Genomic DNA, 14,330 nt, shown 5'->3' with positions numbered 1-14,330 from the left:
TTGGCCCCTTCCTGATGATTCTATGCCCTGCAGCTCTCCCGGGGCTATCCCTCCCCTGTGCACAGGAGACAGTCCAAAACAGCCCCAAAGTCCCCCCCACACACACACCCTGAGGCCTCAGACCTTGCGTCCTCTCTGCTTCTCTCAAAATATCCAGCTCTCTCACATTTGAGCATCTCCAGCTCCTGGATTTTTCCACCTGTGAAGACCAACTCCGGCCGCACCCCTGGGCACCTGCTGGCTCCTCCACTTGGCACAGCTTCCTCTGCACTTAGCTCATGTGTCTCCTTCCCAGCTGCACAAGGAAGGGGGCAGCAGGCCCAGCTGCAGGCGCCACAGGAAGTCTCTTGGGAGGAATCTGCCAGAGCCAAGAGGGAATGGCTCAAAGCCCAGAGACCCCGAGCCCCGGGAGTGCCTGGGGCAGAAGTGATGGGGGTGCCTGACCAGGGGAGGCCATGGGCGCCACCAAGAGAAGCTGCCTGCCCCAGGTGAGGGCAGGAACACTGCAGACCAAGACCCCCCACCTTGGGTTCTCAGGTTTCCTCCCGCAAATCCGCTCTCAAGGTCGAGCTGTGCGGTGGTGACTGCGACCTTGGGTAGTCCCCGAGTCTTGCTGGTAAGGCCCTCGGATCCTCATCTGTGGAATGGGCTTAGAGGTGCCTGCCTTGGATGGTTGGGAGCTCGGCAAGATACGGACGATGCTCTCAACGCCGGGGTCACCAGAGGAGCAGCTCCTAGTGAGGCTCGCCGCGCACACCGGCGTGCACTCATCCCCAGCCCTCGGGATCGCCGAACCGGGCCCAGGCCTCGCAGCCGGGTCCCATCGACAACGCACCCCGGGGGACCCGCAGCTGTCAGCCCTGGGGCGGGATCCCTAGGCGGGTGGGGGGCTGCTGGATCCCCCGAGGCTGGCGCTGCCCCTCCCTGCCCCACTGTGGTGACACGCCTGCCTAGGGCGGGGGCGGCGGCTGCTAACCTGGGCATCACACAGGCTCGGGGACTCTGCACCCCACCCGCGCTCAGGGGTCTCCCGCAGTAGGGTCACGCGCCTGGGTCCGCCCCTTCCTGGGCACACTGGGAGCCGCGGGTTCCCGGGGCGACAGTCAACACAGGCCGAGCTCAACAGGCAGCGGGGCCTGTGTCCTCACCCGCCACTCTGAGCTCGGGGAGCAAGGGGAGCCCCTGCACAGCCCTCCGGGGATCCCTCCCTCCGAGAGAGGAGTGACCCGGGCAGCGCCCCCACTTGCGCCCATGGGGAGCCGCCCGCGCCCCGGGCTCCAGAGAACCTCGTCGGCGGGCTACCGACTGCCCAGCGCCAGGCGGCCAGCCTCGGTCTCCCCGGCTGCCCGTGGTGGCCCTGCGGCGGCCAGGGGCCTCGCTGGTGGCGGCCAGGCCCCGCGGGAGGCCCCGGGCGTGCAGCAGGACCAGCTGTGGCGCGAGCTGGTGGAGGCCGAGCAGCGCGGCCGGCGGCGCTGGTGAGTGTCGCGCTCCGGCCTCCCGCGCCGCCGAGGTCGCCTGTCGACGCCCGGGAGGTCTGGACAAAGGGCGCCCGGGGCGGGAAGGGATCGGGCCGGGCACGCGAGGCCCGGCTCCCCAGAGCCACCCCGGCGGGAGCCCGCGGGGCGGGAGGGGACCGCGCGGCGCCGCGCCGGGTCTCGCTCCGGGAAGACCCCGAGCGCCCTGCGCCGCCGCGAGCCGCAGCCAGTGCCTGGGCCGCCACGCCAGGCCCCATTCCCAGGACGGCAGGAAAATGGGTCCAAACGGCTCCCAAGCTGCCTGCCGTCGGGAGGAGCTGGCTGCGGGGGAGCGAGCTCGCGGGGACCTCTCCCCGGAGGCGACAGCAGGCCAAGACCCCACCCGAGAAGGGCCGGGAGGAGATCCGGGCACTAAAGGAAAGAAGCCAAGACCAGTCCTCGGCGCCAGGCGCGGGAGGGAGGGCGACCGGAGAGCGCAGGAGCCGCCCCGGCACCCGGGAAAGCGGGGTGCTGCTTCCCCGAACGTCAGGAGTCGCCGTCCAGGGTCTTAAGCAAGATTTAGGGTTCTTAGTTATTAGTAGTATTTCTCAATGGTACCGGGGATGGAACCCAGGGGCGCTTCGCCACTGAGCTACATCCCCACCCCTTTTTATGTTGACTTAGGGTCTTGCTAAGCTGCGGAGGCTAGCCTTGAAATTGAGATCCTTCCACCTCAGCCTCCTGTGCCTGGGGGATTGAGTAGAGTGAGCGACTCACCCGGGGTCTAGTTTGCATTATTAAATGACTAGTTAAGGAGAGCTCTAGAATCTGTTCATGTTGCCAGCTGAATCTTTACACCTGTTCATTAGCACTGCCTGCTTCCCCTACCCTAATTCCCCCAGCCCCTAACAACCACCTTCTGACTTTTTAAACACCGCTGACATCAGTGGGGTCATGCAGTATTCATTTGCCATTCCGTTTCTGGTTTACTTCACTTAGCTTGATGTCCTCCATGATCATCTGCATATGGCAGAATTTCTTTCTTTTTTAAAGCTGAATAATATTCCTTTTTCAGGGGGCAATACCAGGGATTGAACTCAAGGGCACCCCAGCCCTATTTTGTATTTTATTTAGAGACAGGGCCTCACTGAGTTTCTTAGTTGCTGAGGCTGGATAGATTACATTTTGTTTATCCATCGATTTGCCCGTAGATATTTAGGTTCATTCCCCACATACTGGCACTGGTAAATAATGCCACAGTGAACACATTCAGATAAATATTCAGAAGCAGGGTGGCTGGATGATACGGTAGTTCTATTTATAGTGTTTTGAGGACGTCCATACTGTTTTCCAGAGCAGCTGCACTATTTTGCATTTCCAGCAGCGTACAAGGTTCCAGTTTCTCCACACCTTGCCAACACTCGTTGGTTATCTTTTGTGTTTTGATAATAGTCATCCGAACTGGTGTGAAAGGGTCTCCTTGTGGCTTTGCTCTGCTGAGCTTTGATGGTGAGTGGTTTTGAGCATCTTTTCATATGCTCAATGGCCATCTGCACGTCTTTCTATTCAAATCTTTAGCCTGTTTTCAGTTGGGTTATTTTGTTTTATGTTATGAAGCTACAGGAATTTCTCATGATTTTGGAAATTAACCCCTTATCCGATAGGTGTTTGCAAATATTTCCTCCCCTTCCGTACATCGCCCTTTCACTATTGATTTTTTACTTTGCTGCTCCAAAGTGTTTTCAGTCGGACATAACCCCTCACGTCTATTTTTGCTCTTGTTACCTATAGTTATGATATTCTACCCGTGAAGTCATTGCCAAGACCAACGGCATGAAACTTTCTCCTATGGCTTTGAGTTGATTTGGGGGTACCATCTAAGAAAAGGGTCCAAATTTATTGTACACCACAAAGGAAACACTGGGGTTGAAAGGTAGCTGCAGAGTGGCAGAGAAGATTTGCGCACGGAGCAGGTGTGGGGGGAGGGATGGGAAGGAGCGTCGGATGAGGGAGACCCCAGCCTGGACAATGGAGTTTGAGAAACAGGTTTGGAGTTTGAGGTACAGGTCAGTGACCGGAACCAGAGAGCTGGTGAGTTTTAAGTGCCTGGACCACCTGCACATGGAGTTGCCCCAGAGCTGTTGAAAGCGAGTCCAGAGTCAGACCCTGGAGACCCACCCCAGGAGCCGAGGGGAGGCGGGCAGAGGACAACGGAGGTGGCTCTCTTTGTAGGATGATAAAATGCCCTGGTCTCAGGTAGTGGTCACGGTCGCACAGCTTTATGAACATACTAAACACTACAGGATTGTACATTTTAAAAGGGTGAATCTTGTGATATGTGAGTTAAATCGCAGTTTTTAAAAGGAAAAGGCAAAGGTTCACACCAGCCTTGAGAACGAGCTTCCCCTGAAGAACAGGATGCCCCCTTGAGAGGAGGACCTGGGACAGAGGCGCAGACCTTACCTGAAGATCCCGGAGCCACCAGGGGACTGCGAAGCAATGGGAGAATGGAAGCCTCGAGGGCCAGCAGGCGCGGAGACAGGAGGCAGGGGTTTTGCAAGGCCAGGAAAGCCGTAAGCAGAACTTTCCAGTGGAAACATAGTGGAAGCCACATACGCAATTGTAAATTTCGAGCAGCCATCTTTAAAAAGTGTAACAAGGAACGTTTTATCGTAAACTTCACCCTAAATATCCAAAAATTTTACTTTGCCCTGAACATTCCATCTATTACCATGGCTCCATGAGATCAGGCTAGAGTTATTGAGGAGATATTTGACATCCCTCTTTGTGCCAAGTCTGAAATCCAGTTGTACTGAGAGCACCCCCATCAGGGCCTGCCACCTTCCAGGTGTCGGTGAGCCAAACTCGTCCCCCTGGCAGGTGGGGAAACAGACTCCTCGGAGGCAGCAGCTTTGGCACCAGCACACAGGCCGCAGGACAAGCGTGAGCACCCTTTCCTCTCACTCGGGGTCACCTTGGCTGAGACCCCAAACAGAACTCCCTCGAGCAGCAAAGGAGGGGCTGGGATGGGGACCTCAGGGCAGAGTGGCAGAGTTGGAGGTGAAACAGGAACCACACAGGGGGCAGCAGAGGAGGAGACACCAGGAGGGCGCAGGGGCAGCTCGGCCGGTGTCTGGGGGATGGGCTGCAGGTGTGGTCAGAGTCTGTGCCTGGCCCAGGCAGACAACTGAAGAAAGTCAAATAGAACTTCCAGAAATGAAGACAGGTACCACTGAGAAGTAAAACAGAGCTGACGTGAGAGGCCATGAACTCAAGATAGATTCGTGGAAATCACTGGGAAAAACAAGATGGAGAACTGAACAAGGTCAGCGCTCCCCACGCAGAGGACACGTTTGAAGAGCCAATGTGTGGGATTTCCCAGAACCAAGGAAACATGACTTCACAGATGGTGACGCGTGTGTTCCGCAAAACGGAGGCAGGCCTGGGCATCCAAATCGGGAGACCCCAGGGTGGTGGTGAAGAAGGGGCCGGGCGGGGGAGCAGGACCGGCTCCCGCAGGAGGTCTCTGGAGGGAGCGCTCTTAAGGGGGTCGCTGGCCACCTGAGCTTCTGGCTGGGTGGACAATATTGACAGGGGCTTTGGGATTTTGTTGGAGTATTTGGAATCAATGATACATAGAAACCTGAGAAAAGTGGAAGAAAATGTTAGTATTGGATCTAGAAAAAAGACCAAATTGCATAAGAAAGGAATGGGGACCCTATTCTGCTCCTTAGTTCATCAATGAATAGTTTTTTAAATTTTATTTACTTTTAAATTTATTTTTTGCAGTGCTGGGGAACAAGCCCAGAGCCTTGAGCACGCGAGGCAAGTGCTCTGCTAAACTACACCCCGGCCCCAAAGAAGAGCATCTACATGATCATCAGCCCATAAACGATGAATATTAATGTGACCAAGCGCTACTATGAGCTTGGAAGAGTGGGGGAAGGGAGGCAGGTCGGAATGCTGACGCTTCTCCTGTAACAGGAAGTCAATAAATAAGTATATTTTTTTAAAATCAAGCAAAGGTTAGCATATTGTTTCAAAATGTGAAGGTAGAAGGCCTGAGAAAGAGCTGAAGGCTGGAAACAATCTGACTCTAGCACATGGGCTCAGGAGCAGTGAGGCCCGTGCAGAGAAGGTGACTTTATTATGTCTTGTAAGTTATTTAACTTTAAAAAAATAGATCCCAACAAAAATCAAACTGCAAGTGTGGGTCATGCCTTCTCCTCCCTTCCCCTGCCCCCACCTTCTCCGCACCCCCCACCCCCGCAGGTTACGGAGGCCTGGGGTGTGGAAACGGCTTTCCTTCTCAAAACCCTTGAGGTCTCCTCATGTGGCCTTCTGAAAACGCGGAGATGTGGGAACACTGCAGCCACTGGTTTCCTTAGCAACAGAGTTACCACTCTGGGAAGTCATCAGTCATGAAAAATTTGTTCACTTTATAGAATACACCATAAATACCTGGTTGACATTGGCATTTGTTTCAGTTAAAAATCATTTTAGAACTGGGCTTGGTGGCGCTCGCTCGTAAGCCCGGCAGCTTGAGAGGCTGAGGCAGGAGAATTGCAAGTTCAAAGCCAGCCTCTGCAACTTAGCAAGGCGTATTATATGTTTTAGGTTGGGCCCTGTGGCACATGCCTGTAATCTCAGAGAATGGTGAGACTGAGGCAGGAGGATCACAAATTTGAGGCCAGCCTCAGCAACTTAGTGAGACCCTCAGCAACTTAAGGAGACAGTGTCTCAAAACTTAAAAAAATAAAATAAAATAGACAGGGCTAGGGATGCCAGGTGCAGTGGTGCCTGCCTGTAATCCCAGCAGCACAGGAGGCTGAGGCAAGAGGATTATGAGTTCAAAGACAGCTCAGCAATTTATTGAGGCCCTAAGCAACTTAGTGAGACCCTGACTCAAAATCACTACTGATAATCAAAACAATCTGTACTTTTCTCTGGTGGTTCTTAATAGTTGCTCTAATAAAAAAAAAATGCTTCCAGTTATGAGCACTGAGGACTCTGAGGGAAAAAATCAAATATGAAAAAGGGCTGGGGTGTGGCTGAGTGGTGAAATGCCCCTGGGTTCAATTCCTGTTACCACAAAAGAAAACGAAAGGGCCAGGGATGTAGCTCAGTGGTAAAGAAGCACCAGGTTCTATCACCAGTACCAAAAAAGAAAACAGAAAAATTATTTATTTGAGTTTTTGGTGATGTGACATATAGTGACATGGGCTTATTTACTGGACATAGTGAGTCAGTCTTAAAAATGTCCCAGAGAGAACTCTTGCTGCCCATGTGTTCTTCCTTTCCAGGATTGAGAACTGGAGTTTCCTGAAGGACTATGACCCGATGGTAAGGCGCGACACGTCCCAGTCACACATTTATTCATCTTTTCCGTCATTCACCTAACGTTATCAAGGATGACTGTGTGCTCCATGCTGGAGTGAGGAATGAAATTGTTTTGAGAAACACAGGATCTGTAGAAAAGACAGTATTTCTACAGATTATTCGGAATTGCCCTGGCGTCTGCTGGTGTGTTAAAGTGGATCAGCTGGAAAGGGCAGGCATTTGCTGACCGAGCCTTCCCGCTGGCGGAGATGTCAGCCTTGTGCATAACGCCCCTGTGCATAACGCCCGTGTGCCCAGCCCAGGGTGGAGGGGGAGTCTGGGTGAAACACTGCACACTAATTTCCTGCGCCCATTTTCCTCGGAGGCTGCTCCCTCCTGTCTTCAAGCCCCCTCAGGGTGGCTCCCCTCCCATCCATCCATCTAAACTGCAGCTCTCCAGTTGGACGTTTTCAGTAAACTGGGCACCGTGGCACCCACCATAATCCCCACGACTCGGGAGACCGAGGCAGAAGGATGGCAAGTTGGAGGCCGGCCTGGTGACTTAGGGAGACCCTGTCTGAAAACGAAAACAAGAGGGCTGGAGAGGTGGATCAGGAGGAGCGCTGCTGGCCCAGCAGGCCCAGGCCCCCGTCCAACCCCCAGACCGAGGGCGGGGCTTCATGAAGCCTGAGATTTTCAAGGGATCTCACTCTGCGCCCCCCCAGCCTCCTTGCTCATGGCATGTGGACCGCGTGCTGTCTTTGATCCATGCCTCTGACACACGGTGCCCCTCCCACCTTGTACCCGGGTGGACCCCTATGCATGCCTCCAGCCCTGCTCCAGGGCCTCCCTTCCTGGGGAGCCTCCCCTGTCTGAGCAGGATGGACCACATCACCTCTTCCTTTGACTCTCCAGCACCTCTGACCTGTCCCTTTGGCACAGCGTGGAGTGTGGTACTGCAGGGACCCATTTTGTCAGGCTGCAAGCTCCTTAAGCGAAGGACGAAGGTGATTTAAACAGCCCACGCCACCCCGGCAGCCAGTGCTCAGCGTGTGCCACATGGAGTAGGGAATGCACAAATGGATCTAGCTATGCAAAGAATGGCCAGAGAACCAACCGGGAAAACAAACAGCAGAAAGTCAGCCCAGGTGTTGACCATCAACCAGGTTCAGTGCCTGTCTCGTGGCCTTGCTGGGCTTGTCGCTATGTGCCCTCAAGGAGAAAATGAAGTTCACTGAACCCTGAGTCCTGCACTGAACTTCTAGTGGGGCTTCCAGCCTGCAGGAGTCTCTCCCTGCCAAGGGCTCTGTTAGCAACCCTCCCACTGAAACAGACAGGCACCCAAATGGGAGGCCAGCTGGGCAGGGGCTGTCCCAGGTGAAAGCCAGGCTCTCCTTACTTGACTGGTCACGTTGCTTCTATCAGGCACAAGATAACCCTGAGGAGGGGCAGGGACAGCTCGTCAGATGATCCTCTCAGCCATCAGAACTCCCTGAGGCGTGCACACAGATGCTCAAAGGGCACAAATCATCAGAGCCACAATCTGGAATCAAAACCGACGAACGAGTTGGGGATAGTCACATAATTGGGGTGGAAAACCGGGAGCGAGTGAACTGCAGTCACACATAAAACCAGAATGACCTTCACAGGCACAGTGTCGAAGGAGGCCAGACCCAGGAGGCAGGGCCCCATCAGCATAAGGTTGACAACCTGACAAAACCAAGGCTGGGGTCAGAGGTCAAGAGCAGGTTTTCCTGGGGGTGGGGATAGTACTGAGGGACTGAAAGGAGGGGTCTGGGAGCTGATTTTTTTTTTTTTTTAAATCTAGACAGGGTTAGTGAGTCTGTGAAAAAATTTTGAGCTATGCGGTTATGATCTGTGCACTTTTCTGTTGAATGTTACATTCTAAGTAAAAATAAACAAAAAACCCCACTTCTGACTTCCCACCATATGGAAAGCAGCATCTTAGGTCGAAGGGATAAACGGAGGTCTAAGACAAGGTCCCTCCCTCCATCGCCCCAGTCACAGAGGAAAATCAGGAGGTCTGGACCCAGGAGGGGGCCCAGGGCGCTGAGGGGCAGGTCCCGCCAAGGCTACAGAGGTGCCCTCTCTGGGGGGTCTCCGGTCCAGACTGGGATGGAAACCGTCCAGAGAGCACTGGAAACAGGCGGCCTGCCCGCCGCCCTCTTCCATGAGCATGAAGCTCTCTCCCTGTGCCACAAGAGCGTGTGACCAGGCTGTCCCCTCTCCTCAGGGCAACAAGAAGGAGCCTGAGAAGCTGCCGGACCACGTGCCTCTCTTCTCGGACACGCTCCCCAATTCCGCAAACCAGGTTGTGGGCAGCAGGGTGGACACGCCCCTGGGGAGGACCCTCATCCGCCTGGACTTCTCTTTCACCGAAGGGGCTCGCAAGAAGAAGCTGGAGGAGGAGCTGCAGCCCGTGTAGCAGCGAGGCGGCTGTCCGGCCCGGCAGGTGGGTGTGAGGTGGGGCCTGGCACCCTGGGGTTCTCTTGGCTCACAGACTGAGCCGGCCACGAACCCCGGCTGCTCCCGCTGGGAGCCCAGGACGCTGTGAAAGGGAGCCTGGCCTTGCGGCCGGGAACCCCGTCGGCCTGGGTTCCAATCCTGCAGCCGACTCTGGCCTGTAACAAAGGGCCACAGGCTGAGTGGCTCCAGGCGGCACAAATGTACCATCTTAAAGTTTTGAGGGTTGAAGTCCCACACGGGTGTCACCAGGCCGAAGTCAAGGGGCCCAGAGCTGTGGGTTAGGGTTGGGGCTCCATTGGGAGGCTGCGGGGAGGCGCGCTTCCTGCCTTTGGTTTCCAGAGGCCACTGGCCTGCAGCTCCTTCCAGAGGCCACTGGCCTGCAGCTCCTTCCAGAGGCCACTGGCCTGCAGCTCCCTCCAGCCTTCAAAGCCAGCTTCCAGGTCGTCTCGAGCCCCGCCCCCACCTCGCTCTCTCCTTTCCTCTCCTCTCCCGCTTCTGCCTCACTCCTCCCTCTTTGCAGAGAGCCTCTTGAAGGGAGCAGGAAGCAGCTGGGACACTTGCCTTGCTTGGAGTTTTTTTTTTTTTTTTTTTTTTGGTGCTGGGGATCGAACCCAGGGCCTTGTGCTTGCAAGGCAAGCACTCTACCGACTGAGCTATCTCCCCAGCCACTTGCTTGGGTTTTATTCAGCCTTCCAACTAACCTTAAGTGCCACTGTCATTTATCCTCTACTGCATTTAATCCTCTCAGCAACCATGTGGGCTGGACATTATGGTACCTGGTAGGAGAGGCAATCTAGGCACAGAGAAGTTAAGTCACTTGCCCAAGGTCACACAACTGGCACGTGGTAAGTGGGGGGTTCAAACACAGCAGTTCAGTGTAGTTCTAGTTACCATATACCTCAGCAGACTGTACGCAACGCCTTCACCCGCAGGCATGGAGTCCCAGATAATTTCTCCACACAGCCCCCTCCCATGCGCCCTGCTGCACACCCTGACCCGCAAGCATGTGGCACAAGACCTCCGAGGCCCAGGAGGAGCAGGGCAGGCACAGCGCCCGGCCTGCAAGCTGGCTCTGGAGGCGCAGCTTCTCGGTGTCGCGAGTCTGAGACAGAAGCCGGGCTCCCCCTCCAACCTGAGGTCCCAGGTCTGGGCTGACGTCAGCAGCCAGCACAGTCAGGGTCAAGATCATACCACGGCAGCATCATACGAAGGTCAAATGCCCATCCTGAAGCTGCGGGGCACACAACCAGCTCCTCAGAGACCCAGTCTGTGTCCTTGACATGAGCACGCATATATATTATTTTTATAACCCCCCTCAAAAAAAAAAAAAAAGCAGTTTCCTCTTGAGGGAGAGGACAGAAAGGAGCACAAGGTATGAGGGACGTCGAGGCCCTGCCACTGCACGTGGTGGCACCTGCGCAGGTTAGAAGGACTCACTGAGCTTCTCCACCTGCCCCTGGAGGGAGGGTGGGGGCTGGGCCCCAGTGCTGCTGCCACTCCTGGAAGCAGGACACTTGCAGACAGTGCAGTGGATACGCGCAGGCCGAGCTTGGCATGGTGCCCACATCTCTTTTGCAGCTATTTTTGTCACCGTTTGGTCTGGAAACTAAGCCAAAGGCTTGGCTCTATCTGGTCAGGCTCACCCAGCTCGTGAGGAGCCAGGATCCACCTCAAAGTCCGACTTGGCTCATTCCCGCTCCAGGTCGCAGGGAGAGGAGGAGGAGGCAGACGCCCAGGCAGCATGGGCTGCAGGACTGGAGTCTCTGAGCACTGAGGTAGCACTGAGTGCAGCAGCCAGCTGCAGTGCCACCATGCCACACACCACCCTGTCTGGCTCACAGGTCTTCGTGTCATTGGGGCTTGGCTGACTTTGGCTGACCTTGGCCGCAAGCTCCGGCTGCACCCAAGTTTTGCCTACATGTTTCCTGTTCTCTTGGCTCCAGAGCAGTCTTCTCACCCACCACACAGCACGGGGCCCAGCTGCACTAGAGGATGCTCAGGTGGCCTTGCATGCTGAGCATGTCTGTACTCTGCAGCCAACCTGCATGGCCTTGGAGACCCTCACGACAGCCACACCACCCCGTCCCCGCCCTGCCCCACCTGCCTTCTTTTCAAGAGGACATCTGCACGTGACCTTTTCCACTCCTGAACCACCCACCAGAACCAAGGGAATCCAGACCAGGTCCTGACCTAGTCTCTTGCTTTGTCCAGAAGGCTGGATGGGCAGGGAGGCCTCCTGGCCCCTGGCAGAGCAAAAGGAAAGGAGGCATCATCAACAGAGATGCGTGGTGTCAGAGTCATGGACGAGGCAGCGTCAGGGGTCAGGAAGGGACTGGAATCAGGAGCCAAAGAGCACAGTGAGGCCTGGAAGGATTCTTCCTTCGCCTCTGATCACTGCTTCTCTGAGCATCTCTGCCTCATTCTGCTCTCTGGCAGATCCAGCGTCTCCGCTTCCACACAGTAGAAAACCAAAACAAAAACAACCACCATCCAAGTAAGCCAGGAGCATCTTCCTGTGTTAGAAAACAAGGCAGTGTTCAAACTTGACACAGAATGTAAAAGGGACAGAAGGGACAACCTGAAGGGGTTCCCACGGGACAAATCTGAGACAATGAACATCGAAATGAAGGACAATAAGGGCCCATGCCTGCCAGTCTCGCTGGCACATGCCTGTAATCCCACCTACTCTAGAGGCTGAGACAGGAGGATCAAAGTTTGAGGTCAGCCCAGGCACCTTAGACCCTGAAAGGACTGGGTGTAGTTCAGTGGTGGAGCACTTCCTGAGCACCATGCAAGAGACCCAGGGTTCAATTCCCAGGAACAAAAGAAAAACAGGGGATCACCCCTGGCTACATCTGAGAGCCCACTTCCCATCGCCAGAGCCCACAAACTCCATTCAATAACAGTAATAATAATAATAATAAATCCTAATAAGTCTTAAAATTTCAGATATTGAGAAGGAACTCTTCTATTGAAGAATATAAAATAAATAATAACAAAATCACTTTTTTTTTTTTTTTTTTGTACTGGGAATTGAACCCAGGGACGCTCAAAAACTGAACCCTTTTTTGTATTTATTTAGAGACAGGGCCTCACTGAGTTGCTTGGGGCCTCACTAAGTTGCTGAGGCTGGCTTTGAACTCTCAAGCCTCCTGCCTCAACCTCCCGAGCTGCTGGGATTACAGGCGTGCGCCACCATGCTCCCAAATCACCTTTTGATGCCTATCATAGCAATTCTGATTTAGGTAAGAATAAAAGACACAAAAAACATTGGGTCAAAAATTCTTAGGGAACAGCAAATGCTGAAATCTAGAACATACCACTTATCCAACATAATAAACTCAACCCCACCAAGACCAAGACAGCTGACACCAGGTAGTAAGTCCTCCTGCCAAATGAATAAATAAGTAAATAAATTAATGTAACCTGAGTGTAGTCAGGAAAGAACTCCAGGGAAACCCAAATGGAAGGACAGTCTGCCAAATTGCTGGCCTTGATTCTTCAAAAAACGTCCATGTCATGAAAGACAAAGGCAGGCCAAGGAAGTAGTGCAGATCAAAGACAGAACAGATCATACTTGATCCAGCTCCAGGGTTCAAGCAAAACTGGTTATAAGGGACACTTTGCTGAGTAAAATAGTAGATGATGGAGTAGACACTGCATTAGTGTCACCAGCAGGCAGAGTGTGCAGTGAGATGATGGTCCTGGGTGTGGGGATTCTGGGGCACTGACTCTGCTCTCAAAGCTGTGGGGGCGGGGCCCTAAGTGAAATCAGGTTTGGGCCTGACATTCTTGCTCTTAGGAGTCCCACCTGGTGCTCTGTAAAGTGCTGTGGTGTCAATAACAAACTCACAGATAGCTTAACACAAATGTTTGGTGTGTAGAGACAGACACAGCAAACGTGGATGAAGTGTCAACAACTGATTACTCTGGTCGGAGGGTATGTAAGTGTCCATTGTACTATTTTTGTGATCTTTCCAAAGGTTTGGGAATTGGAATAAAAAATAAAGGTGGGGGACTGGCCACCACCAATGGCTCTGGAGTTTGCATCTCTTGGGTTGCGGAGAAGAGCCAAGGGGACAATGACGTCAGCGCTCAACTTCCAGTCCCCTGTGGAGGTATCTCTAGTGAGTCCCAGGCAGGGAGCCCATGTGCCCAGGTGTGACTGAGGAGCAGGGGCAGGCTGGTGCCTGGGCGGTGTCCATGTGAATGTGCAGGTGGGGAGGGGACAGTGTTCTGCCACCTGGGGGCAGATCTGGAGAGATATCCCAGGGGGCTAACTGTGAGGACCCCTCACCCAAGCACTCCCCAGCCTCCGGAGGACAGAGGAGTTTTCGGGGTCACCTGTTCTGATGCAGTCATCTGTGCAGAAAAGTCCCCTGCTACTGGGATGTCCCAGCTGGGCCACTGAGTGGGGTCCAATACCTTGCAGCAGAGGAGGCCCAAACCTGACTTCACCTAGACCATCTGCCCCCACAGTTTCGAGAGCAGAGTCGGTGCCCAAGAATCCCCACACCTCTTCTCTAGTTTGCACCTGCTGCGGGGAACACCATACACTGAGCACCTACTAAGTGATTCTCCATAACCTCCTGCGGTTTTCCCACTTTAAAATGAAGAACCTGAGCAACAGAGAAGTTAAGCGTTTGTTCAATGAAGGTCTTGAGGCCTATGCTGGGAGGACCCCTGGGGTCTGCTGGCACCAAGCGCCACTGTCACTTCACCACATCTGTCTTCACGCAAAGCGGCCGTGTGGGGAGAAGTCTTGGAGCCACAGAGAAAGCCTCTTCCTCCCGCTGTGCCTCACCCAGGGACCTCCATTCCACGGCAGGGAGCTCCAGGGGTTTGGGTCCCCGGCCAGGATCAGCGGCCGGCGTCAGCGTTCGTTCCACCCGTGAGCAGGTGCACTGCCTAGGTGGTGCTGGGAGCCGGATTCTACCCAGCCCTGGTCCCTGGCCTTGCCCTGCTCAGCTGAGGGTGGTCCCAGGGGCCGCGGAGAGTCCCGCAGCCTCTCCTGGTCTTTTCCCCCGCCTGTGCGACCCGCGGGATGCACGCACACGAGGCTGGAGTGCT

At 54.6% G+C, this 14,330-nt stretch overlaps 1 protein-coding gene across 4 annotated transcripts; it reads left to right on the top strand.

Moving 5' to 3' along the window:
• Positions 1 to 907: 907 nt before the first annotated feature.
• On the top strand, positions 908 to 14,218 carry CIMIP5 (ciliary microtubule inner protein 5). Of its 4 annotated transcripts, none has more exons than XM_079111578.1 (4): positions 910 to 1,475; positions 9,028 to 9,246; positions 10,963 to 11,045; positions 11,204 to 14,218. In XM_079111578.1, the coding sequence occupies exons 1-4, from the start codon at positions 1,252 to 1,254 to the stop codon at positions 11,275 to 11,277; spliced, it is 600 nt and encodes a 199-aa protein (XP_078967704.1). In that variant the 5' UTR covers positions 910 to 1,251; the 3' UTR covers positions 11,278 to 14,218. The 4 variants fall into 4 exon arrangements, with proteins under 4 accessions (XP_078967703.1, XP_078967704.1, XP_078967706.1 ...); XM_079111580.1 differs by lacking the exon at positions 11,204 to 14,218 and adding an exon at positions 6,758 to 6,797 and having other exon boundaries at positions 911 to 1,475; positions 10,963 to 11,027; XM_079111579.1 differs by lacking the exon at positions 11,204 to 14,218 and adding an exon at positions 6,758 to 6,797 and having other exon boundaries at positions 912 to 1,475; positions 10,839 to 11,101.
• The last annotated feature ends 112 nt before the right edge of the window (positions 14,219 to 14,330 follow it).

The sequence above is a fragment of the Sciurus vulgaris genome, assembly GCF_902686455.1.
Source record: "Sciurus vulgaris genome assembly, chromosome: 14".
In the NCBI taxonomy this organism is placed as follows: domain Eukaryota; kingdom Metazoa; phylum Chordata; class Mammalia; order Rodentia; family Sciuridae; genus Sciurus; species Sciurus vulgaris.
This window is presented reverse-complemented; position numbering and strand designations above follow the sequence as displayed.